This window comes from Hippoglossus hippoglossus, chromosome 20 (genome assembly GCF_009819705.1).
Source record: "Hippoglossus hippoglossus isolate fHipHip1 chromosome 20, fHipHip1.pri, whole genome shotgun sequence".
Classification (NCBI taxonomy): Eukaryota; Metazoa; Chordata; class Actinopteri; order Pleuronectiformes; family Pleuronectidae; genus Hippoglossus; species Hippoglossus hippoglossus.
In genome coordinates this window covers 4,639,361-4,659,374 of record NC_047170.1, presented here as the reverse complement: position 1 = coordinate 4,659,374, position 20,014 = coordinate 4,639,361, and the positions used below count along the sequence as shown (strand labels likewise).

The window sequence follows — 20,014 nt, the reverse complement described above, 5'->3', positions numbered from 1 at the left end:
CAAACCAGTCAACCACTTAAAAGAAAATGCTGAGACCTTTGATTATCTTCAAGTCAGCTGCGTTAGGCCACATAAGACACATGGCTATGTAACAGAGAGCATTTTTATCCCTACTCTTATCTTATAGTCTCACTTCTATAATCCCATTATTGTGACCTATTTGTCACGACTTGCAGAAAATCCCCCCGTAGGGTAGAAACCTCCCTCGGTCTATCTGTCCTTAGATTTCTGAATAAATGAGTATTGTGCATGTTGCAGAGGGAGAGGGATGCAATAATTGAGCCTAAATAGCCAAATTCATTAATTTGATTGTTGGCGACAGCAGACCTCTCGACAGTGTAATTAGGAAAGCTAATGGATGGAGGCATGTTAAATCCATCAATGCTAATGATAATTGCTGTTTGGGAAAGCGACACTGCTCCACAAACGTGTGGCCAAGGCCGCCACAAAATCAGAACCAGCCACGATATCTAAAAATATGACAGATCTGACTCTCGCCGTGTGGGGGTGACACCCAAAGAGGCACGTTGGACGGGTGCAGCTGGGCCGTCTGGGCGGGTAATCTACATCTTTTCATCCATCTTTTTTAACTTCAATCCATCCATGTGGCAGGGAGGCGGTGAGCAAAGCAATCATGTCCCTCTCCCCTCACCGACAAGGAACCACTTCTGAACCCATCAGCTCTGATTGGGTGGTGGTTTATCCTGCTCGGTGGGTTGGCACGTTCTGTGGCCGTCTTTTTTGCGGATTCAGAAGTAGAGATCAGTGCAGAGATTGATAGCTTAAAAAAGCTCCCAAAGTTTTCATGCCTCATGGTCAAGCTGGTTTAATGATGAGGTCTCTCCCTTCAATACAAATTCTTAACAAGGGTTACCACTGGGGTTAATGTTTTTAGCTTGGACCTGGTTTACGGCCCCGTTTATTTAGCTCTTCCTCGTCTGTCCAGGCAAGCTGACGTTTGGGTCATTACAACTGGACTGGCTCTGGGGAGGAAGAGGGAACTTGTTATTCTAGTTCGGGTTAATGAATGTCACATGCAAGAAGGGGAGGGGGCAGTATGGGAGGGAAAGCGGAGAAAGAGAGACCATTTTATTGCAGTGATATGTCCCCTCCAGGCTTGGAAAAAGTAAGTCGCAGATCAGCTTGTCTCGGGCCCCATTGTACAAGCATTAATGATATTTTCCGGGAGCCCCAGTGACAGTTTGTTAGCGGGGACTCATTAACACCTGAAGTCTCCGGCTGGAGTTTTCTGACAGCTGACAACAAGGTCCTTTTATCCTGCTAAGCCTCCATGGGCCTCCCAGAGCCGTCCCAAGCATGTTGTTCAGGCCTTTCCACCTGTGTTACTTGGAGATGTTTTGACGTGTTGCAGGTGACATGTTTTCATGCAACAGCAATATTATACCGTGACAGCCACAGAAAAAACGGAATGCCAGAGAAATGCATCAGGCATTTGTTCTACACGCAGCTCAGCAAGAGAGTAATGACACAAAAAGAGCTCTTGTTCTGGGGCTTTCCACAGAATGCTTGAGCTTATAAATGGTCTGATTAAGAAATTTAACCAACTGTTTGAGGCTTATACAGTCCGTCATAGCGTTATTCCATTGCCTCAGATTGTATTTCTTTTTGTAGAACCATATCAAGCAGACATTTATAGAGGGAGGACAGATTATTTCCATGGGAAAGCTTCAGGCAATATAACTGTTATATTGTTAGACCAGTGGTTTGTCGCCTTCTCTTTGGCTTTGCAATGAGGGCTAATGTTCTCGTTTGACACTGGCGGATTGCTTTCTCTCTGTGCCTGAAGAAAGACGGCGAGCTAATACATTTGAATCGGTGAAGCGAAGGTCGTAGAGAATTACATTCGCCCCACCCCGCTCTGCATCACCCCCAACCCCTCTCTCTTTTTTTTCCCTCTTAATTTCCCCACTGGATTGGCAAACCGTTTTCACTATTAGCACTGTGTTAGGTGGCTCACTGTATGTGTGTGTAATCATCTGTGTATGTGTGTTGTGGTGTGCTGACAGGCCCACCCACACCCAAAGCAGACTAGACAGATAAATAGGTGCATGGCTTAACTGGATTCTATTGTCATGAGGAATAAGAACAACAACGGCAGCATAAAAAAAAATCACCACACAGGCCCCTGAGAATCTAAGTTTAACTTGACAGGACAGGAGGACATAGTTAAGAGGCAAAAACCCGAAAACGTGGGACCATGCAGGGCTTACAAGTAGGCCGTGTTCTTGTTCTTCTTTTGGAGATTGTTAACTGTCCTCCATCTTCCCCCAAAGACTCCCAACCCTAGAAGCAAGTCCCCACAGGTGTTTAGAGAAAAGGATTAGAGCTACATTTAACACAACTGGCAACAGGAGAGCCTTTCATAGGCGTCAAACTGCCCCGCCAAGCGTTTCCCATAATGTCTTCCAGGTGATAAGGGCCTGGATAAAGTGTGTGGACCTACTGGTGCAGAACCACTGGAGTTCTGGCACACACACCAGTCATTTAGTCACAAATAGAGATGTTTTAGAGGTGTCGCCTTTCTTAGAGCGCGGCAAGGACCACCCCCCCCCCCCCCCCCCCCCCCCCCCCCCCCTCTCTCCAAGGCATATTCTCTCCTCCATCTGCATCCTGTCTCCCACGGCGCCGCCTTTACGAGGACCATGCGTGCTGATAACGCACCAGGGTGAAAATGCAATAAACAGCTTTTCTGGAGGTGCGACGAGTTGACAAAGACGCAACAATGAGACTATTTCTCTCGTTTGGATGATGAACAAAGACTCTGTGAGGACAGGCTAAATGAAAGCATGAGCTGATTGGCTTCTGTCCATATGCACACATATGATTTTGAGCTGTTCACACACTCATTTGCACATATATCATGCATATGTGCACAGAAACAACAGAATCACACACAAAAACACTTGCTCAGCTCCTTCAGCTGTACTGCAGCTTGCTCTTCTCTCCCTCTTCATCTCAGCGATGCATCTTAGCATCAATTTTTTAGGCGTCTGGCAATGCTCAGCTTTTGGCAGTTGCAGGGGAGGAGTCAGATAGCTGCAGAGACAGAGGCTCTGAGGTGAATTATAAGTCTGCTGATAGAGCAGAGCAGACCCGCAGAAAGATTGATGCTCTCTGTTGTGAGCTGTGAACCAAGGGAAGGAGAGGAGAGGAAGAGTGGGAGAGGAGAGGAAGAGTAGGAGAGGGAGAGGAGAGGAAGAGGGAGAGGAGGAGAGGAAGAGTAGAAGATTGAGAGGAGGAGAGTAGAGGGAATTGATTTCAACAACAGAAACAATTTGGGGAAGAAAACTTACTGCTGCATCTTTTTCTAATCTGTTTTGATAAATACTGGCCCATTTATTGCAGACAGTAACATAAGACATTCAAAAATACCTTTAATTCAATTTTGACTCTAAAAAACTTAACTGGTGACTTAACTCGACAATGACAACATTAGAGCAGAAACACGATCCCTGCTTCAGGGGAGGCCTTTAAACTAAATAATGAGAAACTCCCTGGCCGTTAAGCCGTGAAGCCGTGGAGGAGGATAACATTGTAAACACCATGTGAAACTAGTATATTTTTTACCGAGCTGCAGCTGATAAAGAAGCTGAAACAAAGTGGTATTTGTGAAGGCCGTGCTTCTGAAATCCCAGCAAAGAGCAACGAGGAAAAAGCCAAATAACTCAAGCAGGGGATTTCACAGAGCAAGCAACAGAAATGAAAGGACTGGGCTCCTGAAGGATTTTAAGCAGTTTGAACTGAAGTGGAGGGAGCAATATATTCTCAGTTTGTGATGAAAGTTGTAATGCAGCTTGAATGTCTGTATGAGCGGACTGGAGCTGGATATATCAGGGCACACAGGCAGTTGTTGGATTGGATTTACAGACTGCAGTTCTCCTGCCACATACAGAACCAATCCTTCAACCTGAGGCGCTGAAATTTAAAGAGACAACGAATAAGAGGAGACTCATGTTGCATATTGACAGCTCCATATCACCTCAGATCACTGTACAGAAAGACGAGGGAAGTCATCCATCCACCCATTCTTCTTTGCAACATTTGTCTCTTATGTCCAACTCCACATTTAGTTACACTCGGTCTTTCCCCCGGTTTTGCTGACTCCCACCACAGGCCGTAATAATTCCCCACCTCCCCAAATCCCCTCTGGCAATTTAATTTCTGTTCACTGAATTTGAAGCAGGTGAAGGAAACCATTTTCATACGAAAAAAGTCCAAAATGGTGCGTGTGGAGACATGTCGAGGCCCACCTCAGGGACCTCACCCACCCTGAGCCATCATTCAAAGTGTAAATCGCCTTTTTGTGCAAAATCCTGTGAATTAAGTGAGTTCAGAATCGTTAAGGAGGTGCAATGTTTTGACAGTAATTTAGGAATCAAATAAAACTGTGAAAATAGGCCCCTTTGCCCAGAGGGCACATATTTTCTGAGGAAACAGAAGGCGCATTTGTACGACTAAATGTGCCTGCTCACCTGTTGCACATTATACTTAACATACATTAAAATGTATTAATGTAGTACTATGTGTGGATTGCATTTTTTTTTCTTCAACTGGTTGAAGAACGCGGCAGCAGGTCATCAGGGTTTGGGCAGGAAAATGTTTGATAAGTGGCGTGCATAGCTGAAAACTTGGCGTGAACAGACGTTATGGGCAATTAGGATCTATGGAAACCTGAACCAGAATCTGCTTTGAGAGGGGAGCTCGCCTCGTCACTCACAGTCAAAACACAGCACGGAAAAGTCATCTAAATCATCGTGCAAACACACACACACGTGCAGGCGCTGGAGTAGAACCAAGTCCTGCACTTTATGTTCCCTCTTAATAACTGCCTGAAAACATATACAGTGATAACCCGAGGCTGTTTGGACCACCCTCACTGATAGTCACTCTCATTTCTCCTCTGCCATCTTGGTTGGCATGCTAGATTCTGTGTGTGTGTGTGCTTGAGTGCGTGCGTCAGTTCCCGTTCCCAGTCTCATTTCAGTGCTGTTTTCCTCTTCTGCTCCCAAACTCTGCGACAACTCAATTAGGCGGCTGCTCCCTTCAATAGCCGTAGGTCTGAAATTCCATTTGAATGTGATGTTTCTGTCTGGGTGGGTGTGTGTGTTTAAATAGCTTTACCACCTGCTCTGTCTATACACCACCATTCTAAGCCAAAGGCCAAAATATGATCACTCTCGATTCTCTCATAGTCTCTTAAAGAACAGTCACACACACACACACACACACACACACACACACACACACACACACACACACACACACACACACACACACACACTGTCAGAGTTCTCCTGAGGTTAAGTAACACATAGACAACTGTTCAGCTGCAGTTCAGTAGTTAAAGCTGTTACGTAAACCTGACCTCAGCACTGTCGGGAGTACAAGACCTGTGTCTGTGTCTCTCTCTCTCTCTCTCTCTCTCTCTGTGTGTGTGTGTGTGTGTGTGTGTGTGTGTGTGTGTGTGTGTGTGTGTGTGTGTGTGTGTGTGTGTGTGTGTGTGTGTGTGTGTGTGTGTGTGTGTGTGTGTGTGTGTGTGTGTGTGTGTGTGTCAAGTCGATGTAATGAAATCAAAGCCGCCCACCTGTTCTCACAGTTTTAACCTGAGACCTCATTAGTACACAGTGTTTTATTTCCACTACATTACCTGCACAATATGTTATGTTGCTCTGTGGGTGTGCTCCTGCAAATATGAATGCGTGTGTGTGTGTGAGTGACATACTTGCACAGTATACACAACATACGAGTGATGTTCTAATTCCCAACTCAAGTAACTTTTCAAGAGGACAGGAAAACAAAGAGAACATGCACACTGGGACTGACGTTGCCTCTCTTCCTCTTGTTCAGATATGATTACATCGAGGTGCGAGATGGCGTGGACGAGAGCGGTCAGCTGGTGGGAAAGTACTGCGGGAAGATCGCCCCATCTCCGGTCGTCTCCTCTGGAAACCAGCTCTTCATCAAGTTTGTGTCGGACTACGAGACCCACGGAGCAGGTTTCTCCATCCGATATGAGATCTTCAAGACAGGTGGGTGGATTAATACAGATGAAGCTTCACTTAATCCCAGCTATCTGAAACATATACAGTACAGTACATACAGCATCATAACACCATGGGACATATATAGCTTTCCTTACTTCTACCTGAAGAATCCTATGTTACACGGTACAGAGACCGAAATACACCTGTGATGGCCAAAAACTAAATATTACATTCTCTTGAATATTAGAATGATTTGACTTTAGGTGAATCCATCATACCAACAGAGCAGGATAGAATATTAAGTTCCGATAGTGGGTTTTTATGGTTTGTTTGTGATTGAGTCAAGGCACCAGAGCATCAAATTATACACTCGCAATATGGCAGACAATATGTTCTCTTCAAAACCAATGAATCATAGTCACATATGTTCCATAATTGTAGCAGTTTGTATTTCGTGTGAATTATTGCACAATAAGCAAGGACATAATTCACTAAGCTGTGATCCAACTAATGTTGTGTGGAGTGTTGGTTTATCGTCAGATGGCAGGTTAGGACTAACACAGCAAGGACATGAACCTGTCACCATAACTAATCACCAGCTGGTTCTGGAGAAAGTGAGATCAGTGGACTCAACAATACACTTGTTTTCTGAGTGCTGCTATGGAATTCAGTCACGTTGGAAAACACATCAACTCTGCTACAGACACGCTCGGCATCCAAACTACTCCAAAATGTTTAGTCGCTAAAACGGAGAAGAATCCGTTTTAGTTTGAAAACTTTGTGTTAGTCTGGACGAGCAGAAACTGAGATTGTTCCAAACGATGACGTAGACACTCACACCCACTTGCTGATTGGGTCTTTCCGGTCGTGACGTAGCCTTCACTGATTCGGCGGCCTCCTATCACATAAACACCTTTTGAAAGAAAACAACCCTGAGGTTACATGTGTAGGAGACAAGCTATTGTCAAGTTATTCCAGCATTTCCTGTTTACACCCACACACGCCGCCAGTGGTCACGTAATAAGCATTTTTAGGTGTGTTTGTATGGACGAGGATTAAATCTGAGATGGGGCCAAGACATAAACATAGAAATATGTATGTAGCCTGAGGTTCCTTCCTTCATGTTAATCCTAAAAATAAGACCTCTGGGTAATTCTAGTTGGGAATTAAGTCCACATTTCCTCAGGGGAAGTCTATCTTATCAGAACACAGCATAACACGAGGGAGTACCCTGTTGGTTGGCTGCCTGCTTTGTTTGGACTAAACGAAGCGGGAGGAGGACAACACATATCTGGAGAGTGACTAGCAGGCAGACAGGTGCCACAGACTCCACTTTCATTAATTAACCTCAGCAGCGCTCCATAAGACGGCCCCCGTGACCTCGGAGACAAGATGAATGACTCTGCAAGGTCCCTCCTTCCTTTTAATCTGGGCTCGCATGCGTCTGCCTTGCCGCGTGTTTGTGTGTCTGGGCGCGTGCGTGTCTCCATCGCGGGAGGGCAGCTGGTGGAGTGTGGGTCCATTTACGAGATCAAAGCGACACTCCACCCCTGACGTACACAAACTCATCAACGCTGCCTCATTCCCCTTGATAGTCCGGTTAAATCTACCACATTCTTCCCTAATTTTCAGCATTGGTATTTCCGTTTCTCATCTATTAGTCAAAGCTGTTTATAAATGAGGCATGTAAGGGCCCAGTAGCAATATAAAAAAACACAGTTGTCGGATGTGTAGATATGAGGAAATACAGATCTGGCATTAAATATGAACGTAAGTGTGGATAGAGGATAGAAAGTCAGGACGAGAGAATTAAAGCTATAAGAATCAGCTTTGTTTGCTGATTGAATCCAATGGGGAGATTGAACCCAGGAACAAAGTTTTGTCCCACTTCTTTTGCTTCCTGAGTTGATCCAGACATTCATTATGCTTTGAATTCACTCTGTTCTAACTGCTGCCATGAAAAGAGCTGGTTTTAGAGATCAACTAACAGCTCTGTTTGAATAAGGCATAGAGAGCGGGTACCAGGCAAAAAGAGAGATACAAAGCTAGTTTATTAGCACAGCTTATCAACAAGCAGTGTATTAGTCGGGGAAAACATTGTGTTGGCTAACACATGTTACGTTAATGATGGCACACAGATGGCCTGATAACGGATGGAGGAACGGGAGGCGCGCGCTCATGCATTCCAATGAAAGACAAAGCAAAAAAAACAGAAAAGAAAAGATGCAGGCTGTTTATCACTGTGATTATAGGCCTGGAGATCAACCTCAGGGACAGCTCGTACCTTTCATCCTGGGTTTGACACAAGCAAAGTTCACGTGGAAGATGGATACATGCACAAAGCAAACATATGTAAGGACTCAAATCGGGGATCACACGCCAATGTTTGCAAGCTGTAAAGCTGTAAACTATGTAAATACACTTTAAAACACACGTACACTTCAACATGCTCGTTTTCGTAGCCCTGGCTTTCATCAGCGGTAGCCTGCAAAGTGTCTAATTGGGAGAGAACAGGTTGTTTGGCGGCTCTCTATGGCCACTTCCACATCAGTCTCTACCCCACTCCACTCCTCAATCCCATCCAACCATCTTAATTAGCATGGGCTATTTATTTTATAGCCTGCAAATTGGCAGCCTCGCTCCACTGGCTGAAGTCTGGCAAGAGATGGGAAGGAGGGAGATCATGGGAGAGGAGGAAGAGATGGGGAAAAGGGATGGGTCGGAGAGTGAGGGATATTTGAAGCCGTGTTTGTGTTTCTTTTTGGCATACCACCTCCAATTAATAATAAAATGTTGAATTAAAAAATCGAAACAAAACGTGAGGAACTAGAATGATACTCGCATACCCCCACCAAGGGCCGACAGTCCCCATATGAAGCCACATTTAAATTCACTAGATCCAGATTTTTGTCATGGATGTGCACCAAAATATTTTTCATCAAATATTCAATATGTTGAATTCCTGGATCTGCCCTATGATGCATATCTACACCAAAATTAGTTATTTTCTGACCCATATCCATTCAGTAGTTTTTGTGTAATGTTGCTTACAAACAAACCAACCAACCAACCAATGAACAAAAACACTGGGTTGAAAACACTACCTTCTTGGTAAAAATAACAATAACCAGCATTATGGCTGCTTCAAATCAAAATCATGGTAATTTTATTTGTCTTATCATCTGACAGGATTTCACTCGAAATGTTTCTGGACACATCCATCCTCTCCAGTATACTCATGCATACACAGCACATGTTTTCTTTTACAGCCCTGCAGTGAGCTCAGAGCCACATCAAGGCTGGCTGAGGGCCCATTGAAGTGGGCGACGAGGCAGAGATAGTGCCACTGGGAGCCCCCCTCCCTCCCACTTCCACACATTGAGGCTCATCTTCGTCTCCTCACTATTACTCAGCACAATGACTGTTGGTGGCAGAGCTATCGTGTTTCTCCTTGCACTAAAAAACACAATCTTTCACACGGGAGCGCTGTTTATTATGTCATCGTGATGCGGGCACATTTACTGTGAGCACACACCTGTGAAAACACTGTCAAGGTGCGTGTGTGTGTATATTTATGCGTGTGTGTGTTTGGTGGGGCCTAATAGAGGGTACATTCTGCTTTCATGGACGGCACGCCCTGATGGCATAGGTCACATCTGGCATGGAGAAGTACTGTCATCACACACGCAGCCCTCATGGAAACCCAAGACAACAAATCTCTTTAAGGGGAGCCGGAGGGAGACTGCATCCCCCTCCTCTACCCCTTCCCCTGCCCCAGAATCCCAACAGCACCGTGTCATCCCTCATTGGGTGGGTGGGGGGGTGGGTGACGTTCCCTGGCGCAGTCAATGCACTAAATACCATGTCAGAAGCCTCAGGGTGTGTGAGGGGATAAACGTAAACCTACCTTCCCATCTGTTTGAATGGCCGACACCCCAAAGGCTTCAGGTTAATGTTTGATTTAGTGTTGAAAGAGTTAATACTCCACCGGCGATTAATCCCCCCCGTTAGCGTGGCATGAGTACAGGGTGGAGGAGAGGTGGTGTGGTTACAGGGGGTGAATGCCAGGGGGCAGAGGGGGGTGAACTGGGCTAATGATCAGCCAGAGAGCATCATGGAATATAAACAGTGGTGATTTACTTAGGAGTCCAATAACAACACCTTCAGTCCCTATGGCTCCGGCCCCTAATAACCCCCGACTGTGGAGAGAGAGAGGGATGAATAGATGAAAAAATAGAGAGAATATGTGGAAAGGCAGAGCAAGAGGGAGAGTTTTAAAAATGAAAATAGCGAGAGGCCGTCACATTTAACGCCTGCTCCTTGGCGCTGTGTTGTTCTAATGATGAACGCCCGGTCTCTGCTCTCAGCACTTAGAGCAACAGCTTAATAGAGACATAGAGGACAAGTCATCTAGAAGACTAACAGTTGAAAGGCGCCGTTTTCCCTGAATGCTGAAACCATATTTATTTAAAATGCATAATAAATCTCTAACACTTGCAAAGACTGAAATCAGATCTCCATTAAATAGCATTTTACCGGCTACAACTTGTCCTGTTAAACAAACTCTAATCAGTCAGAGAGCGGGGGGGACTGACATTTGTTTATTCCCCCCCCCCCCTCCTGAGCAGAAGGGCTCGACATAAATGAGAGTTAAAAGAATCCATTACGGCCGGCAGTAAACGTTAGAGCGCCTGCTTGGAGGTTGATGGTAAATGCTGTGCGTTCAAGGTTACTTCTTTTTCTCTCCCATTGTAAATTCTGCCGTTTGTTTAAAAGCAGTGCATGGACCAGTGGGCACATGCTAGTATTTGTGTGTGTGAAGTCAAACCTGTCATTGTAACAAAACCCTTTTCCATTTGAAACCCTGTCTCGCTGTCGAGGTGATGAATCCGCCAGAGCAGCGACAGAGAGTGAGTGAGGGGCGAGGAGTAGGCATTTGGCTGACAACCGTGATATATTTGTCCCAACAAAGATGCAAGCACACAAGACGCCACCACTGAAACGCGTGACCGCTATCACTGAATGCCTCTCACACAGACATCAGCACAAAGCATCCTGGGTTGTAGCGAGGGGAGCCGGGGACGAAAGCCCTCCCATGTTGAGACGCCAGATAAAAGAGATCTGTCGGATGATTATCTTGCCGGTGGGAATGACCAGAGCGCTCTGTCTTCTCTTGCCACTCTATTTTGTTGTGATGTCTTCGCTCTGTCGTTTTCTCGGGGTGGTGGTGTATTAATAGAGACACACGAAATTTGACAATAGTGGAGTGTGTCCTTGGCTCGGCCTCAGTCGTAAGCATTCAGAGGCGTAACAGTATTAGTGAGATATGTAAAGTTAACTTTGAATTAAGTTGTGCATACTTTCAGCACTATCCTATACTTGCCAACTACAAAATCGTATAAAATACTGCAGGTAATACTGATGGAATATTAGTATTCGGGCCAGTCTTGGATTTTCACAGGTTTTCACAGTGGAACAGTTTCTCAAGACCAAATCTGTTCTGGTCAGCTGCTGCGCTGAGATAAGGGTCAAGGTGGGGGCTGATGAAATGGACGGAGAGCGGAGTTGTGAGCCAATATCCACAGGAAATTCAACACTCTGAACTAAATTGCATTTTGGATACCGTAGCTGTCTCGAGCACTGAGGAACCATGGGCGCCTTTTTCAAAGAAGTTTCTTGCATCTGTAGTTGTTTTCCCCCCCTAAAGCTGGCTGACATTTCTCCCAAATATGGCGAGGATGAAGTGCAGAGCTGCAGCGTCCGTCCAGCCGCTAATCCCAGGGAACGCTCTCTCTCGCTTTCTCCCTCTGAGCAGAGCCTCTTTATTTTGCAGGGGTAAATACGTGGGGAAGCTGCGAAAATTAATGGTGCCCACTGTTCTAAAAAGCCACACTTTAGCCGCTGCACTAAATGTCAACTCTCTTTAGAGTAAAAAATGCCGCTTGCTGTGGCTTTCAACTTGGGAAGAAAGAAAATCAAATGGCTCTCGCTCCTTTCACTCACTCCACTGGTGGACAGGCTGAAGTGGGCCTGATGGTCTTGAATTAGGGGCCCAGCGAGATACTTGAATGACAGTGGAAAAAGCAGTTTGCCACATTCATTTATGCAGCAATGACTGCAGTATAGCAGCTCTATCTAGCGATAACTCCCTGCAATTTTAGTCTTGATCGGCACCATCTGCAGCCATAATGCCGGCTGTCAGAGTAGCATAAAAATGACATTATGACATTTTGCTGGGCACATTTCTGCCACCAATGGCTCCAAATAATTGCCATCCTGTTTTGTTTTTTTCCCCTTCCTGTCATTGTATGTATGTGTGTTTGTGTAAAGCCTGGCTTGCTAACACTCCGGACCAGTGCTTGAGTCTGCATAGTGAACACGTCTTATGTGTCATTCCCTGCAGCTGCTAGCATCAGTTGTTTTTCCCCTCGTGTGTCACTCATTCTCAAATCATAATCTTGCGCTCATGATGCTCTGACAAGTGGCTAACATGGGAAATGTGTTAATGTTCCTCATCAGCTGAAAGGCAGCTCTCTGGGGAGCTGTGAATAAATATTTTGACTTTCCCTCGTGTGAAATTGTGTGTTTAAGTGTGCGCATGTGTGTTGATGTATGCAAAGTCATTGCCCTTCCCTTCCATCACTGACGCTGTAATTTTGCCTGAGCACCACTCATATGTTTCACAGACGTGTCCTGATGAGTGTGTGTGTGTGTGTGTGTGTGTCTGGGTGTGAGAGAGAAAGAGAGACGGAGAGAGAGAAAAGTTTTTCCACCGTAAATCAAACTGTTTACTTATTGTTCCCTGCTCCTGGTGATTGAGGCCTTTCACTAATGTTTACACTCATGTTCCAGATGTTCCAGGAGTAACAGATTTAACACACACATACACATACACTTTCACACAGAAACAGTGATGAAACAGTCTGATGTTTGTGAAAAGGGAGGGGAAAAATGCTCAAAACCACAGTGAGAGGAGTTGAGACACAGATGTTGACTCTCGTGAAAAGATGAAGCCATCAAGGTGGTCCTTCTGTGGACCGTAAACTGTCCTCCACTCAAAAGACCAGCTGGGAGGCAGCGCTCCTTAGTAACCACCACACAAAGTCACCCAAAACAGGTCACTTAACCAACAGTCGTACAAGAGAATCATCTCCGGCCACTCTCTCATCTCTTCCCTTCATCCTTCCTGCAGGTCCCGAATGCTCCAGGAACTTCACCTCCAACAGCGGCGTCATAAAATCCCCCGGTTTCCCGGAGAAGTACCCCAACAACCTGGACTGCACTTTCATGATCTTCGCCCCAAAGATGTCCGAGATCATCTTGGAGTTCGAGAGCTTTGAGCTGGAGCCGGACCCGACGCCCCCTACTGGTGTGTTCTGCCGCTATGACAGACTGGAGATTTGGGACGGCTTCCCCGGAGGTGAGTGAACAGTGCCAGTAAATTGTTTTGCTTGTAATTTAAACCATGAATGTGTATTTATCTTCTATCTACTATCTCGGTCTGTCTGTATGTGGCTTGCATATCTCAAGAACCATTCATATTATCTGCTTCACACTGCCCAGGGAAGTGCAGAGTGTAATTTGGTGCGATTTGGACATGTGATAGGTTGCATATTAATGAAATTTAAATAAAGAGGTGATCAGCGCTCTGTAGATTACAACAACAGCACTTCCCGCCAATGGCAAGAACATCTGATTCTCCTTTTCGGGGCTCTCCATACTGAGTTGAGCTTTACCGAGCTTTGAATAAACACATGAACAGCTCTTTGTGCAGCAGCAGCTTCCAGCAGTCACTCTTTACTTGCCGCGTCTATATTACGGCAGATCGCTGTTATAGTTTCAGAAAGAAAGCTGCAACCAGCATTACCACAGACCAAGTAAACAATCCATTCCAAACAGACATGTTTCGAACAGGCACTGCACTAATTTTATTAAAAGAGGAAATTAGAGGATTCTCCAAATAAAAAAAATAAAAAATCACACATAACAGAACCCATCCCTTGTTGACTTAATACACTCGGGGCATCTGCTGCCACAATCTCACTCGGTCTGGTATGACTTATTAACAAACTTCACATCACCAATTTAGACACAGAAGAGTGATTGTTTCAATAGTGGAACAGGAAAGATGTAAAAAGCTGCATTGTCCTGCTGCTTAGAAATCGTCTGTCCTGCACTGGGAAGCAGTTCATCTCTCCAGAAGGAATGAACAGCTTTACACTATATGATGGCATTACCCGGGCCAGTGGGCTCACTGCCTACGCCAGGCTTGGCAGAGCTCCAAGAGTCTGTCGTCATGAGCGTAATGCTTCGTCATTGCTCAGTGCCAGACACTTCCTGATTACAAGGGCCTCCCGCCCTTCCTTTTCTCTTTCACAGGCTGCATTGTGTCGGAGGATTTGTTCGTGTCAGTACGTTTGGGAATTCGGGGTCTAATGTAAGCTGCGATATTTAAGTTGTTGCCTCTCTGCGTCCTGATTCACAGGCCGATCTTGCAGGAAATGACTATAAAAGGAATTTCCTCTGGAAATGTCCTTGTGTTTCCCACTATGGAGAGGAGGAAAAAAAGTCTTATTGAATTTGAACTGAGCCAGTTTGGTCCTGATAAGAGCCAGCATCTCCCGGTCACAGGGCAAAGCAACGATAGATTCAGACACACAATAAAATATAGTATTTCTCAAATCCATCTAAAAATCAGCAGGTGAGAGAGAGGAGCGGGGGAGCAATGTTCAAAGAAATGCTTCCATAGCCCAAGATGAGGCTTTGAACTCAGCGAGAAAAATCACCTCTTGAAGTTTTCGGCTTTTCTTCTGGCTATTCCGACGCTGGGCGCAGACGAGATGAAAGCTTCTCTCATCCGTCACTGGCTGAAAATTGAAAGGATTTTATCGAGTGGCGTTCAACCTGGTGCGTATCAATGCTCCAAGTGATGGGGTTGAAGTGTAAATCTAGGTGCCTTTTCAAGCAAGTTTACTCAAAGTTCTGTCTTCTCTGTAGATGTGAACTGTGCAGCAGCTGACCCTTTGTTCCGTGACTCATTTGTGTGATCTTCCCAGGAGGTTTAATTTTCAAGATTAGTGTTGATTAATGCTTGTAGAGCAGAGAATATCGCACATAATTATCACCTTTAAATACATATTTTTACAAAAAAATAACCTCTGGGGATGGGGAGAGATACATTTCCTGTGCTACTTCGATGATTTCTACGATTTATCAGTTGATTCAGGTGAAAATGAGACACAAAAGTACCAGAATCAGTCGACCAGAATCTCTTTTACCCAACACTGAGTCTGTTCAGGGCAGAAACTTGACACCACCGCTTTGGACTGAAGTGGCATCGCACCCTTCATGTGTTGTGACAGACAGCCTTGTGTAAAAATAAGCCACGGGTGGAAAATAAGTGTGTTGGCTTTTGCCAGGCGTTTCCTGTGGTGCCTGCTGGATCGATAGTGCATTATCACAGAAGGCTGGAGTCGTGTTATTTGTCAGGGTGTGCGGAGCCAGGAGATGTCCGGGCAAAGGCAGACCTCCGCCAAGCACCAGGGGGGAGTCACACCTCCCTGTACCACTACCACTCAAAACACACCCTGCTGGTCAGGCTCTGTGGATGAAGAACCTACACTCCCTCATCCCTCTTCCCCGAGGACCAGGAAGACAAACAGGAGTTCATAGCAAGGATCTTAAACATTTCATAGTTCTGGGGAGTCATGCAGATAATCCAAGAGATAGTGTTTTTTCTTGTTCTGCCCAGTTCTTGGCAGGTTTAAAGGCACACATGGATTCTCACAAACACCTGGGTTATTAAGATTAATCTGAGCCCTGTAACTCTCCGAGGCCGTTCCCGGAGGAGCTGGGCTGGAAGGAGCATGTTTTGGATGACAGGAAACCGCAGGGAGGCAGGACTGTCACTGGCCGCTGATCACAGCATTACTAATCACAGATAAGGCGCAGCTCCCTGCACACCAACAAGGAGCACACGCTAACAAATGTGCACGGATCGCAGCGCACATCAGAGGCATAGCGCAAGGTCATTGTGTTCTCTTGCTCTCCCTTGTTACCACATCACTCTTTCCCGATGCTTCCCCACCCCTCTGCCTCCCCTGTCTCTCACCTTCACCCCCTTTTTTTTTCCCATTCCTCCTGTTTTTCCATTCTTCTCAGTCTGCTCAGTGGAACATGTCCCTCTCGTGCTTTTATTGCTCTTTAAATGGCCCTGTAGTCTATCTGTCCGGCCTTTACGTGTTTTGTCTCTTTCACAAAACTCACTCAGCCATGGCTGTGTCTGCCTCAAGTCTGCACGGAAATGAAAAAAAAAAAAGAGTTTGGATAGAGGAAGGACGGGATGTCTGAAGTATTTACAGCCACCAAATAGACAGAGACCGTGACCTGTCCACACCACAGGTCCCTCTTCCGCTTTTCTCTTTTTGTGTTTGACCAGCAAGCAGCCATGGAATGTTGGGAGTCTCTTCTCACGCATCGTTACGGGGTCAACAAAACAAAATGCAGCCGGTGCCATGCCTCATTGACACACTAGTTTCCACACCTCTGCAGGGGGGAGCTGCTAGTAAAAACCCATGTGTGACAAGGCCGTGGCAAACAAACAAATATTAACCTAACTCGAGTCTGACAGAGTAACGACATTTGTTCTTTTCTCTCTTTTCTCCCTCCAGTCGGCCCATACGTCGGCAGGTACTGTGGGCAGAACACTCCTGGCAGGATCATCTCCTACACAGGCATCCTGGCGCTAACAATCAACACTGACAGTGCCATTGCTAAGGAGGGCTTCTCTGCCAACTTCACCGTCATTGAAAGGACCGTTCCAGAGGGTGAGCCGGCATAAAAACCACTGAAAATCAGACTGATGGGATTGTCAGGGAGGCAGAGCGAGCCAAGGAATGCAGACGAAAAAGAAAATCTATATAATTGAGGTAGAAATCAAAATTAAATCAGAATCCAGAGAGATCTGTTCAGTGGAAGAAGATTTGGGTTGTGAGGATAGTGAATTAAAGCTGTGTAGTTGAATAAGAATTAGGGGGCAATAAAGTAACCACCAGAGGAATATTACTAAAAGTAAGAAACAGATGTTGTCTGCTACCGAAGCTACTCATGGTCCTATTGTGACAAATTTCCACTGAGCCGTTTAAACAAGGCTTAGGAGTTATTAAATAAACACCTCTTCCTGCTTCATGTGAGAAATGTGTTACATTTGAGAAGACTTGTAAACTGCCTCCCGGGGTTTACAAGAAGCTACGTTTACACACTGAGGTCCCAGACAGGCTTCAAAAGGCAGCCTCCCCACAAGTAACCACTCTAGACACACACCAACACACAACCCCAGGGTTTCTTTTTACATGCTACGCCGTCGTCACAGAGTTTGACCTCCAACCCCATTTTGCAAAACGCTCCGACTAAACATTTCATTAAGGAAGACGAGGACTGGAAGGAGTCATAAATCTGTCTATAGGACAGACCACCCCGGGCACACACACACACACACACACACACACACACACACACACACACACACACATACACACACACACACACACACACACACACACACACACACACACACACACAATGTCAGTCTTTGAATAGCGATAGAGATGGATGACATTCAACAAATCTACTAATCAACTAATCATCATCAAGAGGATTTTGTTTTGCCCAAAGGGAAGATGGGCGCAGAGTATACACGCAAACACACACACACAACCCTGTCTCACACTAATGAGATGACTGCTGATGTCATTTTCTCCTTAGTTTCCCCTGAGCTGAGTTGCGTTAATCACACATCATAAAATCAGATTACGCAAATCAAGTTTTCACATTCAGCATTAGGTGGCATGGTGAAATATCTGACCCATGATCAGTAAATACCTTAATTCACTTGAATTGCTTGCTCTTACATCACCAGCTGAGAGTTATCCAAGATAAGATTAAAAAAAAACTCCAAACTTTGGGTTTCCAGACTTGCACCACTTAAATCATTCATAATCCCCTTATGCATAATACACGGTGGATTTTCTCGCTTCTGCGTGGCAAGTGGAAGGGTACACTCTGGCTGAAAGCTACTGTTGAGAGATGATAAGGTGATGAAAGGAAGCCTGGTCTTTTGCTCTTATCCTGCTTCTCTTGCTTTCCTGCAGTCACCCTCCTCACCCTCACTTTCACCTCATCTTCTCCCCTAACAATCCCCCTTTGGCCAGTAATCCACATGATCAGATATTGTCCTTTGCTGTAAACAAATGCCTGATTTTGTTGATCGTGACCCAGTGACCTAGATGATGTGGGTTTGTTGCGTACAAACGTTAAGGCGAGAGCGGGCAGTCTCCTCAAAGAAAGAGCCAATGACGCGGGTGGAAAGGTGTGAGACAATTTTCTCAGCCTCACACAAAGCCTCGTGCATGAGCGCATACATATGCAACCGCACACTGACACTGTCGAGCACAGACACACACACTGACCCAGTGACTGAGGTGTGTTTGCAGTGTGGCAGATGGGGAGACCATCTGTGTTAGCTCATAGGCAGCAGCCACATTGCAGTTCCACACTGCTCCTCATACTGTGCTTTCTGAGTGTGTGTGTGTGTGTGTGTGTGTGTGTTGAACAAAAATAATTGGATCAGATTACTTGGCCGAATAATTGCAGATTACTCAAAATTGCCATATTTTAAAGATGCAACAACAGTCGAGATTCATTTATTAAAATATAATCTGAGTTGATTATAGTTTCTCAGGCTTGCAATCTGATTACGTAATCCCTATTATGTATTATTGCATTTTTGGCCAAAGGTAAGTTTATGGCTTCTGAAGGTCGACACCTTGAAACACTGTTAATGTGCTTTACATCCAGCTTCATCACCAGGTGACAAAGAAGTAAATAAACAATAGGAAGAAGGATTGTCCATGTCTGTGCGTAAATGTGCTGTCACATACCACTGTGTTGTTGTGGCGACATTATACAAATCCTGCCCAGATCAAAAGGTCAAGTCGTTCGTTCAGTCCGTTGCTGCCGCTCCGTCCATGTTGGTGTCAGCATGTCTGACCTCCAGGGGATAGAGAGGCTGACCCCAACCTGACCCAGCTCTCGCTTTAGCCACGGAGCCCGGGATGCCTCAAAATGGCTTACCCATGTCAACACAAACAAGGGGAGCCACTGCCTACCATGGCTGGTTGGGCCATTGAGTGTAAAATATGGCCCCAGAATACAGATACACAGCTCACCTAAACTCCCCCAAGAGAGCAAGTTGGAGGAAGATAGTCACCATGTAGAAAAAAAGATAAATTGCCCACAGGGAGGTGAGGCAAATAGGTCCAGTCAGTGGAAGAAATAAGCACAGTGAAAGTCACTTTAACGCCTAATACTGGCGTAAACTTAGCCCACACTGAATGTTTTATGAAGACACTTTTACATCTTAATGCGGAACACTTCCATCCTTCTTCCATTAAAAAGTAGAGGGAGAGAAACAGAAAGGATTTACTGAGGCATCGCTGATACGCTGTTCTTTTCTAGCCAGCAGCGCTGAGTGCCTGTCGTGTGGTGTCATCCTCCCCAGAGACGAGCTCTGAATCAGGAGGACACTGAAAGCACATGCTGGGTACATTCTGGTGCTTTCAGCACCTTACAACTCGACTAAACATCTTTTGCTCACTCCCTTTTTATCCTTTTCTTCCACCTTCTATCTGCCTCCCCCCTCTCTCACCCTTCAGACTTTGACTGCAGCGACCCTCTGGGAATGGAATCGGGGGAGATAACATCGGACCAAATCATGGCTTCATCCCAGTACAACCCCAGCTGGTCCCCAGAGCGCTCCAGACTCCACTACTATGAAAACGCATGGACACCGGCTGAAGACTCAAACAAAGAGTGGATACAGGTACAACCTTACTTTGCAGGATTGATTTATTATAGATTTTTTTTTTCAAGATAAATCAACTACTACTGAGGAAAGGTAGAAAATATTTGAACAGTCCACTGTGGCAGCTGCCTGCAGTATGTTTTTTGGA

The 20,014-nt window shown here is 45.5% G+C and overlaps 1 protein-coding gene across 2 annotated transcripts in view; it reads left to right on the top strand.

Annotated features, from left to right (window-relative positions):
* The window catches only part of nrp1a (neuropilin 1a), a 59,988-nt gene that overhangs the window by 14,614 nt on the left and 25,360 nt on the right, over positions 1-20,014 (top strand). For both annotated transcript variants that reach the window (XM_034572302.1, XM_034572303.1), the window contains 4 exons: positions 5,869-6,050; positions 13,198-13,425; positions 16,676-16,831; positions 19,718-19,884. In XM_034572302.1, the coding sequence (XP_034428193.1) occupies positions 5,869-6,050; positions 13,198-13,425; positions 16,676-16,831; positions 19,718-19,884 (733 nt within the window). The remainder of the gene's footprint in view (positions 1-5,868; positions 6,051-13,197; positions 13,426-16,675; positions 16,832-19,717; positions 19,885-20,014) is intronic.